The sequence below is a fragment of the Purpureocillium takamizusanense genome, chromosome 2 (genome assembly GCF_022605165.1).
Source record: "Purpureocillium takamizusanense chromosome 2, complete sequence".
Classification (NCBI taxonomy): Eukaryota; Fungi; Ascomycota; class Sordariomycetes; order Hypocreales; family Ophiocordycipitaceae; genus Purpureocillium; species Purpureocillium takamizusanense.
In genome coordinates this window covers 815,737-830,444 of record NC_063069.1, presented here as the reverse complement: position 1 = coordinate 830,444, position 14,708 = coordinate 815,737, and the positions used below count along the sequence as shown (strand labels likewise).

At 56.0% G+C, this 14,708-nt stretch overlaps 5 protein-coding genes across 5 annotated transcripts; 3 read left to right on the top strand and 2 right to left on the bottom strand.

The window, feature by feature from the left end:
• The first annotated feature begins 766 nt into the window (after positions 1-766).
• On the top strand, positions 767-2,235 carry JDV02_002068 (uncharacterized protein). Its single transcript, XM_047983054.1, has 2 exons — positions 767-1,286; positions 1,367-2,235. The coding sequence occupies exons 1-2, from the start codon at positions 1,209-1,211 to the stop codon at positions 1,952-1,954; spliced, it is 666 nt and encodes a 221-aa protein (XP_047839024.1). The 5' UTR covers positions 767-1,208; the 3' UTR covers positions 1,955-2,235.
• A 1,078-nt stretch (positions 2,236-3,313) lies between these two features.
• JDV02_002067 (uncharacterized protein) lies at positions 3,314-8,199 on the top strand. The gene is made up of 3 exons (XM_047983053.1): positions 3,314-3,501; positions 3,566-3,625; positions 3,695-8,199. Exons 1-3 carry the CDS (start codon positions 3,385-3,387, stop codon positions 4,373-4,375), a joined length of 858 nt encoding a protein of 285 aa, XP_047839022.1. The 5' UTR covers positions 3,314-3,384; the 3' UTR covers positions 4,376-8,199.
• Positions 4,537-5,446, bottom strand: JDV02_002066 (uncharacterized protein). The gene has a single exon (XM_047983052.1). It carries the CDS (start codon positions 5,373-5,375, stop codon positions 4,590-4,592), a length of 786 nt encoding a protein of 261 aa, XP_047839023.1. The 5' UTR covers positions 5,376-5,446; the 3' UTR covers positions 4,537-4,589.
• On the bottom strand, positions 6,389-8,525 carry AMD2 (Amidase). Its single transcript, XM_047983051.1, has 7 exons — positions 8,164-8,525; positions 7,967-8,107; positions 7,640-7,910; positions 7,270-7,577; positions 7,062-7,211; positions 6,617-7,001; positions 6,389-6,558 (listed from the first exon to the last, which is right to left on the bottom strand). Exons 1-7 carry the CDS (start codon positions 8,428-8,430, stop codon positions 6,434-6,436), a joined length of 1,647 nt encoding a protein of 548 aa, XP_047839021.1. The 5' UTR covers positions 8,431-8,525; the 3' UTR covers positions 6,389-6,433.
• A 1,262-nt stretch (positions 8,526-9,787) lies between these two features.
• JDV02_002064 (uncharacterized protein) lies at positions 9,788-10,312 on the top strand (the record flags this gene model as incomplete). The annotated part of the gene is made up of 2 exons (XM_047983050.1): positions 9,788-10,080; positions 10,151-10,312. The coding sequence occupies 2 exons, from the start codon at positions 9,788-9,790 to the stop codon at positions 10,212-10,214; spliced, it is 357 nt and encodes a 118-aa protein (XP_047839020.1). The 3' UTR covers positions 10,215-10,312.
• Positions 10,313-14,708: the final 4,396 nt, after the last annotated feature.

Here is a 14,708-nt window from a genome sequence, read left to right as displayed (position 1 = left end):
GATTCCCCTTTCAGCGAGGCTTGAAGTAGCTAGGCGAGCTAGGGGGGGTCCCCAACGCGGACAAGGCGCGTTGGAAACGAGGAACTGGATGGCTGTGACAGGGACGCAGCTGCAAGCCACCGCCATCCATCCAGCCATCCAGCCATCCATCATCTCTTTCCCCGCGTAGCGTGTGCGGACGACAGGATGGAAAACAGTGGGCAGCTGCGTAGTCTGGTGCCTGGACGGAACCCAACTAACTACCGCTCTGCCACTAAGAGTAGGCACTACGTTAGCAGCTTGTACAGTACAAAGGAAAGGCTGGCCCAGATGACGTCTCCTTGCGGGATTGATGCCCCCAGAGACATGCCCGATGAAGCCATTCGGATCGTCGCCCCTCGCACCCGTGCCGCTTGTTCCCTCGCCTCTCTCTCACCACCACCAACGCCGCCGCCGCCGCCGCCGCCGCCCGAGTGTTAGTGGCTGTGCCCCGTAAAGTGCAAGCCTGCTTTTGGCAACTTGCTTTGGGCAGACAAGAAAAGAGAGAGAGGGGGCCCCCGACGCGATTCAACGTGGCCCAACCCAGTGGCGGCGGCGTCGGCGGCGGCGGCAATGCAATCGAGGGGGGCGGTGCGACAGACAGATGAGCTCGGCGGCGGCTGTGGTCCGTGTTTGCCGTGCAGCTCCATTTGATGTTGCCCTCAAGCTCCTCCTCTCGCCTCCCCCCCAAGCCCAAGCCCCAAGCCCCAGTCCAGTCCAGTCCACACACCTCGTGGCGGGTACCCAGGTGGTTCAGGGTCTCAGGTCGTACCCTACCCAGAGGTACCGTCCGAAACCAGGGCCGGAAAAGCCACCTGCAGGGAAGCTCTAGCTGTCTCGAGCTTTTTCGTTCGTGGCCTGTGCCCCCCGTTGGCTAGCTCATCAGCCAGTGCAGCCCAGCCCAGTTTGGGGAGGAAGGGGGGAAGGAGGAAGCTGGGAGAGTTGAGGCGCTCTCGAGCTCCAGCCACCCACTCGCTGCTTGTCCCAAACAAACAAATAATAAAGACGCCCTGTCATGCATTGATCCCCTCCTGCATTCTCCTTTTCCCCCTTCCACCTCGCTGCTCGCCTGAATCTCTCGACCTCTCGCTACCTAGTACTACTACACGCCATACTAATAGCCGTGCCGACCAGCAACGCCGTGTACATACATACTTCAATCTCTCAGTCACAGCTCGCAGTCGTTCAAAATGAAGGCCACATTCGTCACCCTCGCCGTCGCCGGCCTCGTCGCCGCCCAGAACCTATCTGGCCAGCCCGAGTGTGCTGTACGCCGCACCGACCCCCAATCGAGCGTATCACTGTTCGTTGCGTGCTGACGCCTGGCGTTCGCGCCCTGGCCTTATAGATTCCGTGCATCAAGGAGGCCATCCCCAAGGTTGGCTGCAAGCTTGAGGATGTTGCTTGCGCTTGCAAGCCCGACGCGCAGAAGCAGCTGCTAACCATCGTCGGGCCCTGCATCCTAAGCAAATGCAAGCCTGACGAAATTGCCAAGGCCCAGTCCGCCGCCAGCGCTGCTTGCGCTGCCGCCGGCACCCAGACTGGCTCGGCCACCGGCTCGGGCTCGGCCTCGGCGACGGGATCCGCGACGGGCTCCTCCGCGACGGGCTCCTCTTCTTCCGCCACTGGCTCTCATACTGCCTCCGGCTCCGCCACCGGCACCGCGTCCGGCTCCGGCTCGACCACGGCGACGGGCTCCGCCACCGCTTCGGAGAGCGCCAGCGGCTCCGCGACTGGCACCGAGTCCGGCTCTGCCACGATGACCGCCACCGCCAGCGGCTCCAAGACCTCTCCCGCCGTTACGGGCACCGCCTCGCGGTCCGGCGCCGCCTCTGGCTCCTCGAGCTCTGCTGCGCCCACCAGCACCGCTGGCGCCAACGCTGGCCCTGTCGGTGGCATCGTGGCCGCCGTCCTGGGCGCTGCCTTGGCTCTGTAAAGTAGTGTCGGAGTCGGTCCTCTCAACTTACAGCCTGATGTGTACTATGGCGGGATAATGGATGACGGATGGTAATATGGAGCAGCTCGGACGAAAATGACTCGCAAGAGTTTCGGTGCTCACCATGGTACAATGCTGTCAAATAAGCTGGAAAGCCTGCTGTTTGTAACCCGCTGCATGTAGACAGCCTTCCGCATGATTGTCGATCGTAATCGACGATTGAGATGCCATGTATTCAACTCTTGTCTCGCCCTCTGTTTTCTCGACGACCATGCCATGACGAAGAGTGATGGGGTCAGCGTCTCATCCCATGTTGTGCCTCATGGAGGCTCCCCCACCGGGTCGTCATTACCCAGCGACGCTACTTGCCATCGCTGGCGTAGCTCATCTTGGTCCGCTAATTCGTCAAAGCTAGTAAGATATGTATAAACGATGGAAGTGCTGCCGAATACGTCTTCTTAAGAACCTTGGACTTTAAGTCTCATTGCACATGAGCACGAAGTGGCTCACCCTTTCCTAATAGGGAGATTGACAAGCTCTCAAAGGCTGGGGGATCCCAGTCCCGAGTCACACAAGTCCACTATCATTGTCAGACATCTCAAATCGCACAATATTGATGGGTGCACAACTGCTCGTTAATCACTTCCAGCTCCTGTCACATGACTTGTTTTAATATCAGTGACTCGATCATAGCATACTCGTAAGGTAAAGGGTGTCTCTTGTGGATGATCGGCCGGCGTACTTCCTCGACGGTGCTCGCCGGACCGACGGCCCTCATAAGCATGTCAGCCCACTTCGACTGGAAAGTCCTTACGACGGATGGTTCGGAGTTGTCGAGAAAGCAGCCAGAGGGAGCTGTCACAATGCGGCACCCATCTCACTAGCTTGGCACCGAAGCACCCGTTGATGCCACGCCGCATGCAAGAGGTACGATGACGACACCCAACTGTATCTGGCAACGGCCTGCTTTATACCCGCGTGAGATGGAGCCGACACTGGAATCGTCATATGGATGAGAGCAAATGAGCATATTACCACTTTGAGTGTGCTGCACGGCGCCTGAACGTATTGGGGAAGCCCCGTGCCGTGCCCCAAGCCGTCATCATGCCATGTAAGTCGATCCATGGGCCTCACATGATCTCGTTTTATCCCGTATGAAGCAACAAAATCAGTGTTCATTCATCCATATATTGAGCTGATAGCGTTTCTTGAAGCGCTATTTGTCGTTTCTTTGCGGATCAATCTGACCCGACCACGACGTGGAGAACTGGGAAGTATGGTTGTGGAGCGGGGAGGCACGGAGCGCTACATGTATATAAATCCATGGAGCCCAGAACAATATGAAAGCCAGGTTCGCTATAGTTACACCGAGCTCGACATACTTGGGACTCAACGATTCAAAAAGAGCCGCAACCTGACTTTCAGACGCAATGCATATGTTCTCGGTGTTGCTCGCCCTCGCTGGCCTGGCGACGGTGCAGTGTGCATCATCTGGGCGCACCGCGGACCAACAGGTCAATTCAAAAAGAACGATTTCTCTCGGCATAGTATGTTCCCTATCCGCGACTTGCGGCAAGTAGTAGCTGTGAGGTTGTATTAATTGATGAGCAGGTTGTATTTCCAGGCTTCGAGCCTCTCGACGTGTTTGGCCCCTTGGAGATGTTCTTTGGCGTGAGTCCCTTTCCCTCTGAACGACTCGACGCCGAGCATCCAAGCAGTGGCTGACTTGGCGTCTTCCAGATCTCCCGGTCTTATAAAATGTCACTCTCCGTCATCGCCGAGAAGCCCGGTCCCGTGAGCGCCGGCAGTCCTCCCATCAAGGTTGGCAACGGGACGGAGCCTCAGGACTTTGGATACATGCTCCAACCAACCATTCACGCGACGCACTCCTTTGCCAACGCCCCCGCTCTCGACATCGTGCTCGTTCCTGGCGGCAAAGGGAACGTCGCGCTCGAGCAGAACAACAACACTTCGGTCGAGGACTTCATCCGGCGCCGCGCCAACCAGGTCGACTACCTGTTGAGCGTGTGCACCGGCGCCGTAAGCCTGGCCAAGGCTGGCGTCTTGGAGGGCCGTAGGGCGACAACAAATAAAGGTGCCTGGGCTTGGGTTACGAGCCACGGCAAGAACATTACGTGGGTGCCGGTCGCCCGATGGGTTGAGGACGGCAAGGTCTGGACCAGCTCTGGAGTGGCTGCAGGTGAGCATGAGGCCCAGAATCCGAGAATGACTACTCAGAGATGCAATTCTGATGCGATCAAAGGAATGGACATGGCGTATGCGTTCCTGTCGCACTTGTACGGCAAAAATGATAAGCATGTCGATGGCTGGATGAACGCGGTCGAGTACGCCCCGCACGTCAACGCCCACTGGGACCCGTACGCCGTCGTCCATAAGGTAACTGCGTCTATAAGTCTTTGAACATGCGCCGCTGCTAACCATTTCTCTTAGGTCCCTGGGTCGGACCCAAAAGCCGATCTGTCGGACTGCACGAAGCCAGCTGGATACTGAAGTAACATACAGGTGGTGCGCGCGAGAACCTGTTGTCGCGGTTCGCCAAGTTTTCCGCATGCATGTGCATACCTGGTCATTCTTTATCATAAGTCATACTATAATTCTATAATTTACTTCGCGTCTAGTCGTCTGCGGCAGGGGCAACGGATCGGAGAGTTTCCTTGTCCGAGCATGAAGCATGCCTCGAGGTCCATCGTTCAAGCTGCTGCGGCACGCCGTGCCTCCTCGCCAGAAACGCCAGGATGCGGTCATCGCGCGACTGGCCGTCTAATATGCTGGCCCAGGCCTGAAGCTCCTCCATTATGGCATCTTGAAGCACGATTTGCAACATTCTCTGCCTCTCCCCATTGGATCGAAGGCGCTTGACTTGCAACACGGCGCCCAACATGGCCAACGCCAACAGGACCATGGCAAAGGTGGCATTAGAGGTATGAATTGGCTTTTGACGCATAGCGCTCGGCGGCTCGGTATTGTTATTCGTCGTCGTACTTGCCTCCCGATCCCATGAACCTGCACGCTGCGATGCTGCTGGCCGGTGGCCTGAGCCCCATCCCTCGTTGCAAGTCTCATAAAGCCGCCGCTTCTGTGGGTCGCTCAGGATGTTGTGCGCTGCAATGACAAGACGATACCGCTCCAGGCCGACGGCGCGGGGAATGGCCCGCTCTACCGACGCATCGTACATGTCCGGGTGGTAGAGTTTGACCAGGCGATGGAAATTCTCCTTCGAGTAGGCCTGCCCAGGCTTGACCCCGAGGATCTCGTGGGGCGACGGAGTAGCAGTGCACGGCCAAGATGCCAGTTCGCTCTGGCGTGACGTGGAGAATGAGTGTCTTCTCCCAGACTCGTACCGGCGGTGTCCATGGAGCACAGGACATGCTCGCGAGACGAATCGTGCCGGGACAGGCATGATGATGTGAACGCGCTGAACGTGGTGGAACAGAGGTTGATGCCGCTGTAGTCGTTTGCCTGCGATCAGACATGAACGTAGTCGACATAGCAAGGGACGCGTGTGCGACCGAGGGCTTTAATCATCTACGATGCGAGGCACCTTGTCACGACATGAAGTCACCGAGTCTCAAACACTGTCGGTCGCGTTGCAATAGTCAAGGGTCAGATACCAAATGGCGCATTCATGCTCGTGATCCGAGCGCCATGCAGTACATGTCTCCATGACGTTACAAGGAGCACTCGAAGTGGCATATGGCGTAGCAGAACGCAGCCGCACAGCGCCTGTCTAAAACTCAGCTACGACTGCATCAATGTCGATACGGAGACCCCCTACGGTTTGCTTCAAGAAAAAGAGAGTTTCGGTGACCAGCCGCAGCGGAATGGCAGCATTGCATGAGCCATCAGGGTGGACTGGCAGCAAGCGCCGCTTCGTGCCGCCTCTCCAGTCCCATGAGATCTGGCAAGCTAGTACATCATGGAACTGATTATTTGCTTGATGTATACGGTGAGCGTTTGAGGGTCGTGGTAGACACGACATGGCCAAACGAGCTAATATTGAAGCTGAGGTGGCATCGGTGTGCATGCCGGCAACTGCTAGTACGGCCCTGAGCATGTTATAATTGGGCGACTTGTAAAACACTCTCGATGTCGCTCGCTGCAGTCGGGCTCCGCTGCGCAGATTGTCCGCAGCACCATTCATCTGTTTCTGCATCGTTCCCACGCGCTCTCAATGCCGCACTGAAATAGATGGCCTCCCCGAAGCCCGGGTCAACTATCGTCTCGTCGAGTATCTTCGGCTCTGGTGCTCACCTTAAAACACCTACGCAAGCTTGTGCGGCGCTGGACTCCACAGCCGCCCATCTCGAGCAAGAGACCCCCCTGAGGACGCTACAACACGAAAGATCGATAGCACGGGCGCTTAATACTTCAACGGTATTTAGCTGCATTTAATTTGCCATTTGATCAAAGTCCCTACAACTAGATCACTCACGACACTGATATACAATGCCGCATCCTTCAGGATTTGCTCGTACCCAGCAACTTGGCCAGCTCCTCGGCAATTGCGATGGTCTTCTCCTCTGTCAACCTCCGCCCGATAATCTGGACTGCGACAGGCGCGCCGTCGTACGCCTCCGCATCATCTATTCCAGTCAGCCTCACATGTCATGCATCCAGTAAAACGAACGGGTGAAAACTCACACTCTGCTTGGACGATCCTGTCCATCTCCGTAAGCGGTTCAAACGAGGCATTCTTTAGGTCCACATTCTTGTCGGCAAAGGTGACAGGCACCACGACGCTCGTAAAGTCGAGCACGTTGATGGCGGTGGCATAGCCGTAGTATTTGAAGCGGTTGTGGCGGACAGCGGCAGTGGGCGTGATGGGCGCGATAATGGCATCAACCTCGCGGCCAAGCTTCTCTTCTAGCCCGCGCAATTTCGCCAGGTACTCGTTCTGATAGCGCCACTTCTCAAGGTTGGCGTCCCAAGTGCGGTTGATGTCAAGCTTGGGCAGGGTCGGGTTGATGAGGTCGCTGAAGTTGGGGATGGCAGGCTCGCCGGACTCCTTGAGTGTGGTGAATACGTCCTGTTTGTACGGCGGGCGTCAGTAAATTCGAGCGGTTGAGTGCATCAAGGAGAAACCTACGGAGCCACCGTCGGCGGCGTAAATTCTGTTGGCGAGATCGACTGCATATGGGTGCTTGTAAGGCTCCCACGATACAACGGTATGACCGGCTTCCTTGGCCTTGGTGACCACCGTGTCTACGGCTCGCAGGATAGGAGGGTGAGGCAGAACCTGGTTGAACAGCACCGTTAGCAAGGCACCATTTTGGGTGGCAATGGGAGCAAAGTACATTTCCGTCGCAGGAGTAGAAGCCTAGGGTCAGGCCGCCAGAGGCTACTTTGCGCCGGATGCTCTCCTCCTCGGCCGGCCGCCAGGGCATGGGAATGACCTTGGCGTCGTACTGCCATGGCAGTTGCGCCAGGACCGAGGTCGTGAATAGTCGAAGATCGTCGATAGTGTGACACATTGGCCCGCACACGCTGTGGATCGTCTCTTGTCCCTCCATGCTGTTCGCCATCTCGGCATACGGCAGGCGGCCATGGCTTGGACGCAGGCCGAAAAGGTTGTTGAAAGCCGAAGGGACACGAATGGAGCCGCCTGCATAGAGTATCAGCCCTATACCTTCACTCGGCGCCAGTTAGAAGGGAGAGGCAGTGTACCAATATCGGTGCCTACACCAATGACACCCCCCCGGAACCCCACGATGGCCCCCTCGCCGCCTGAGCTGCCTCCACACGACCAGTTCTTGTTGCGCGGGTTGACCGTCCTGCCAATGATGTTGTTGAGAGTCTCGCAGACCATTAGGCTCTGCGGGACGCTCGTCTTGACGTAGAATACGGCGCCGGCCTTGCGCAGAAGCGCGACGAGCACCGAGTCCTCCGTGTCGAACTTGCCGATCCAGGCGACGTAGCCCATGGTGCATTCGAGGCCCTGATGAATGAGTCAAATGGCGTTTTACAAGTAAGCCTGTCTTGGCCGGGACTTACCTTGATGCGAAGCTGATCTTTGAGTGAGATGGGTAGGCCGTGGAGCGGCCCAATCGGCTTCTTGTGCTGGGCGTAGTAGTCATCGAGGCTCTTTGCCTGGGCGAGGGCCATGTCGGGGAAGAATTCGAGGTTGCAATTGAGCTGAGCATGTATTAGTATCTTCCCAGGCTAGGAAGGGAAGTGGCTCCTAGTCGCACCAGTTGTTGTGCCAGAGCGGCCCTCTTGCAGAAGGCGGTCGTCACCGCGACAGAGGTGAGCTGTCCGTCAGCCAGCTTACGGACGAGGTCGGTCGCGTTGGACTCTGTGATGGCAAGCTCATCATCGCTCAGGATCCCGCTCTCCTTGGGAATGGACATGAAAGAGTTGCCGGTCGGCTGGGTGTTGATTCGCCATTCCGCCGGAATGGTCTTGTCCAGGCGGCTCTTCTTGTCCGCGACCCGCTCCTCCCACGATTTGGTAGCCATGTTGACCTGTTGATGTAGACCGATTGGCTTGTGGTTGGTCTGATGTATGACAAGAATTACGTTGAAAAAGTGGACGGTTGCTTGCAAGAATGTTGCACGAGGATGCAGGGGCAAGGCAGCATGCAACCGCGTGAAGACATGGAGCCTCTTATCAGCTCCCCGCACCCTCCCCTTGATGTCGTCGTAATCGTCACCCCGCTCCACGCGGATAAGCCCAAAGTAGGCCGACGCCGTAGCTGCGCGTCTCAAATCCGGAGAAACGGAACAGACTTTATGGTTGGCATCTCCTTTCGGCCGATTCCTGGTAGCGAGCCCACGCTTGCGCTGCTCCGCTCGGACCTCTGACGGCGCCCCGGGAGCGTGTCAGGCCCCGCGTGTCATGACACGGTAGTTGCCCCCCCCTCCCGTTGGAGACGCCCACCAAGACGTTGTGCGGGCATCAATCAGGGCCCAGGACGGGGGTCCCACACTGGGAGACCGGACTCCGGAGTCGCGGGTCGACGATGGGTAAACGCGGGGTGGCGTATCACCTTCTTGGGCTATTGGGCTGGGCAGCCTTGGATGAGACGAAACCATGGTCCAGGGCTTGGACGGCCAATTACGGTAACATGGGGTAATGGAGGGGAAGCTTGGCGCGGCGGTAGGCGATACTAGAGACAAATCTCACTCTGTCTATGCGGGAGCTAGATCCTCGGAACCTGTTGGTGACAACATTCATCGTTGCCCTGCGAAACTTGGAACAATAGGATGGGCAATTCCCGGCGGCAATACAACGGTGACGTGGGCGCAAGAGATGACGCATTTCCATCAACATCAACCGGGGGCTATCACGGCGACTGATTACCAGCAGCTGAACCCTGATATCAGACGGGCAGCCGATCGCGATGTCATATGACAATGACTTAGTCATGAGAGCGTCAGCTTGACCCTCACGATGCCGGCTCCTGTGCCACTGCCGTCTCACCTCGACAGGCCAAGCGCACCACGGTTCTTACGTTATAGGGACAACTCTTGCGCCAAAAAGCCCAACCACCGGTGACTGCGGGGCAAAAAGCCGGCCCTGTACGAAGTACAATATAGCTGGCACCCACTGTGACCTCCAGGGTCCAATATGATCAAGAAGCCCTCCCTTAATGTCGTTGCCTCTCTGCCGGCTTCTTGTCAACCTCAAGTTGCACCAGGCCAAGACATGGAACGCTGTGCGACCACCATGATGTAGATGAGGCTCTGGTGGCTTGTTCACATGTCGGCCTTGTCGACCACTTGCAGAAGCCTTCCCTGCTCAGCTGCGCCGACATGCGTCCGTGAGTCGTGACCCCGTTGCCCATTGACGGCGGCCCTCCACCACGGCCCAACAATGGAATGGCGGCCACGACAATACATTCTTGGCCTCCTCCGCCCAGGCCCAGCCATCACAACATCTTCGTCTACGCTGGAGCATTTTTTTTTGAACGCTCTCCTAGCCACAAACCTACATCTCTTCGACGACGAAGGAAAAATGTTCTTGTCGGCGTATTCGACGTTTTGCCAAATTGTGTTCGGCGCATCAGCGCTTGCGGTGCTGGCGAACATGATATTCCTTGCGGTACGGTTCACCAGAGGGCGCGGCTCTGCGCAGGAGAAGCACGTCGCTGACAGGGACATCGCACGGTGGGTTTCGAATTTCTTTGACACCCGATGAGGTTTTCATGGACACGTGCTAACGATGACTGCCGCAAAGCTCCCGGATGTCGCGCGTCAGGCGCTGCGACAATATTCTGGCCAAAGGACGGGAGCTGTGGTGAATGGTAACAGGCAGCTTGGCCATGTCGTGTCAAGAGGCGTTGAAAGGGGGAGCGCACAACCTGAGATTGATACCAGCTATATGATCATGACTGCAATGAATACTCTACAGCTTGTCCTCTGTGCCCGCGCTGTCGGGGTGAAAGCCACGGCGGCTGGGGGGAATCACCAGAGATTACCTTCCCCAGGTCCAGCTGAGTGTGATAGCGAGGCGCCGGCAGCGCCTGTAGCGCTCACTTGGCAGGACATGACGGAGTTCATATTCGTCTCTCCCACGTATTCAATGCGCTTTACGCATCACGGAAATCTGCGCGCTGTCCTGGCCTGCCGGGGCTGGCGAAAGAGGTCAAGAGATCGTGCCCTGGGGTTGCTTCGTAGCGTCATTAATACGTCTTCAGTTTGCATCCACAGGCCGGAGCTTCGGAACATTTCTTGAGCGTCGCGGGATGAGAAGTACGCTACCACCTGACGGATGTCTGGCATACAGTGCTCAACTCCGCCGGTAAAGCGGCTTTCACAGTATCATACGCACCCGCCTGGAGCCACAGACCTTCCATAGGATATATTGCTTGAATACTGAGCCAGATTCTGCACTCTAAAGAACCTTGCTGGGAATGTTGTCGACTGTGGTGTCAGATGTAGTACCCAGCCCATGACTTGCTGGGACTGAAGCCGTCGAAGTCATTCTGGGGCTTGCGCATGGGCTCATCAGATTTGCGGCGAGATTGGATATCGTCTTTTCTCGAAGAACGTCAACAGTGCGGATATCAATGGACGTTGCACGAGCCGCCAACGACACCTGCATCGCAGCTATGGAATCGCCCCCAAGGTCCAAGAAGCGATCGTCCAAACCAATAGACCCCTCGTCCTGGCCGAGCACTGCGCTCCATATCCGTCGCAGCTGTTGTTCCATGTCTGAGCACAGGTGGCGTTTCATCTCCCGTGCCGTGGTCTTGTCTCTTTGTTGATCTGAGAGCAACTTGCCAAGCTCCCTTAATTGGCGGCGGTCTGTTTTGCCCGAGGCCGTCATTGGCAATTCCGGCATGGAGATGATGATGCTTGGCACCATGTAGCATGGCAGGTACTCGATCAACCTCTCTTCCATGTCAGAGGGAACATGGGATAGCTTCAGCTCGTCGGCTCCCGTGCTCTTATCGCCGTGCTGGACAGAACAGAGCTGGCATTCCTGCCAGAGGTGAAAACCTCAACCACAACCTGTTCCACTTCCGGTATGCACCTCTTCACAGCGCATTCAATTTCTCCTAGCTCAACCCGCTGTCCTCGAATATTGACTTGGACGTCCTTTCGGCCAACGAAGGTTAGGCTTCCGTCCTCGTTATATCGGACCAAATCGCCTGTCTCGTAAAGCCGCCCATGTCGCCCGGGCACGCCACTTGCACCCTGGAGAAGCCATTTAGGGTCCTGGACAAAATTGGCAGCCGTTTGCTCCGGAAGATTGAGATAGCCCGGACCTACGAGAGGACCCTCGAGAAGAAGCTCTCCCACACAACCAAGCGGCGCTAGGCGATCGACATCGTCTGGATCTGCAACCCAGGTCACAAGACCGTACCCCCTTCCGATGCGCGTAACTTCTTCCGGATTTGTAGAAATATCGTTGAAAGTACTAGCTGGAGTGCACTCGGAGGGTCCGTAACTGTTGAGTATACGCACTTTTCCCCACTATGGCTCGATATCGTGAACCTGGAGTTGCTCCCCTGAGCAAACGAGGGTCTGTAAGTCTGGAAGACTATTTGGGTCCAGAATTCGGAGAAGAGACGGAGTGACTTCGAAAACGCTGGCACGTGCAGAAATGAGGCTCGCCGCAATGTTGTTCTGCCGGTCGTCCTCACTAGGCACGCAAAGACAACCACCTTCCACCAACGTCCTCGTGATGTTATAGACGCACGCATCAAAGCTATAGGATGAGAATTCGAAGACTCTAGACTCCCTGGAGATATATTGAACGTCGCGTTGGTAGTGAATAGCCGACGCTAGGTTTGCATGGGTGATCTTGACACCCTTGGGTGTCCCTGTGCTACCAGATGTAAAGATGACGTATATGATTGAGGACGGCACTGGCTGTTGAATGGGGCTGTGTGGTCTGAGAGTATCAATGAGGCATAGGGACTGTGAGTTTGCAACAAAGACAGCAGCCCTGTCGTCGAGCCGAGAGCTGAGAGACTGGTGAGTTGTAGAAGAAAGTAACAATCTGGCGTTCGTTTGCGCGACGATCGACTGAAGGCGCTCCTCCGGGACCAAAGGATCAAGTACCAGGAAGGCCCCTCCTGCCTTCATGACACCCAATATAGCTATAGTTGTCCATATAGACTTCTCGAAGCATAGGGGCACCATTACCCCACGTTCGACTCCCAGGGAGACGAGTTTGGATGCTAGCTTTGAGGCCTTTTCATCCAGTTCCCCATATGTCAATTCGCCGTCCCAAGCAGATATGGCAGTAGCATTTTGGGTTGAGATCGTACTATCTCTTCGATCATGTCGTGGACGCATCTATTGATGGGGGGTAGAACACAGCGGTTCCAATTCCAGATCGTGTCGATGTGGTCATTTGATGTCGTCTTTATCTCTACCAACGTCCGATCAGGACGTGCATGCCTCAGTTGATCCGCTACAAACTCGACTAGACCTGGAAATTGCTGTGCCGCGAATGGGTGGACCTCTTTCGAGCGGAAGAAGGTGTTGACAGTGATTTCGTGACGGCCAATATCCATACAAAGCTCCACGGCACAACATTGGCCTGGTGCTTGCTCATTGCAACACTGGACATCATGCAACGGCGGTGGGTTTATAAGAAGCGATTGCTGGTGTGGGATGTGTTCGTGTTGCTGAACTATGTTGGATCCTTTGTTTGGTCTTTCCCGTCCATTCTGCTGAGGCGAATTGGCTGCGATCACTCGCTTCTGGACACTGTCCAGGTATTTATTGACTTTTTGATGACCACTCACATCGATGCTGGCTGTAATGGCTCTAGACGCCAAGCCCTCCTGGCCAAGGCGGGCGGAAGCAGCGGACTCGGTGATCACGGCGCCGAACTCAACATTGTCCAGATTCGTCATCTTTGCAATGACAAGGGCCCAGGCTCCACAAGCAATTGTAGAACTAGGCGTATGCACACACAGCGCCTCAATGTTGTCGCGGTGATGCTCTTCTTTGACGACCGATGGCTTTGCAGAAGAATCTGGGTCGATAGAGTTGCAGTGGTCGTCCTTGGTCGATAAATACTTCTCAAGTTCCCGATATGTTGGGTCTCCGTCATTGGTGGGAAGCGCACCATCCCATATGACTACCTCCGGAGCTATATGAGTAGGTAACTCATCCTCAAGCGCCTTTTGAATCTTCTTTCGAGTCTTTCGTCGTAGTGTTCGCCTTAAGGGATGACTGCTTAGCGAGTGAAGCGGCCGGCTACTACCATCACTAGGAAACAGAAACAAGTGCCTGCCCCTGCCGTTGACTGAGCGGGCTTTATGAAAAATGGCGTCCAGGCCCCCCCGCTGCGAGTGCTGTCGAGCCCAACTGAGTTGTACCTCCCATCCAATCTCTTGAGCGAGATCAGCCAAGTCCATTGCTGAGAGCGATGGGCTACGTTGGGCTGATTCATACAAAGACGAGAGCCACTCTGTATCATTGATGCTGTCGGGGTCCTGAACGCTGAGCAGATCCACGATCTGGCGCTCCAGACTGAGTTTACGATTCGGAATGTTGCTTATTGCGACGGGCGATGAGCTGTTCCAGCCCCGTAGAAGCTCTGATAGTGAGTCGCGAGTCATCCCTTGATTCGTGAAGTCGGTCCATTGGTCTTCGTCAATATTTTGAACCTCCAAAGGCTGCTGCCTGCTGTCAGGCTTGGCGTATACGACAGCTGCATAGCGAAAGCAGCTAAGCTCGTTGGTTGCACGCATCTTTTTGGGAAGAATTTCCACATGTTCAATTCGGTCGCGGAGGCGGATCCGCAATTCTGTGAAGAAGGCAGGGTCTATGAGCAATTCAGGCTCCGTCTGTTCCATTTCCGTGACCAGTTGCCGAATCTCAGCAAAACGCGGATTCGCACTAGTCGCACGTAGTAAGTGGCTATGCGACAAGCTGCATCTGGTCACCAGTTTTGGTCGACACGCATCTTTCTTCGTCTGTTTGTTGTCGTACGTGTCGTGCTCTGGGCCGTCCCACACGGGTGAAAGGCTCAGGCGCGTCGACCCGACGTTACATGTACACAACCTATACACGACCTGTCGGGCTGGGTGCAACGGCCCGTGCATGATGGTATCTGAACCGAGGAATGACATAAAAAACATCCCCTTCAAGCTTCGCGATCCGGTCCGGCAGACGGTATGCTTCGATCAGGCGCTCATCCGTAGCATCCGTGCAACTTGATTCATGCAAGTTGGCTTGGATGCCGCGGGCCTGTATGGTTGCGGCGCCGCTCGACGGTTGTATGCGCAGTGGCCAACCGGTTTTCTGAAGCCATTAGCTCCTCCTCTTGC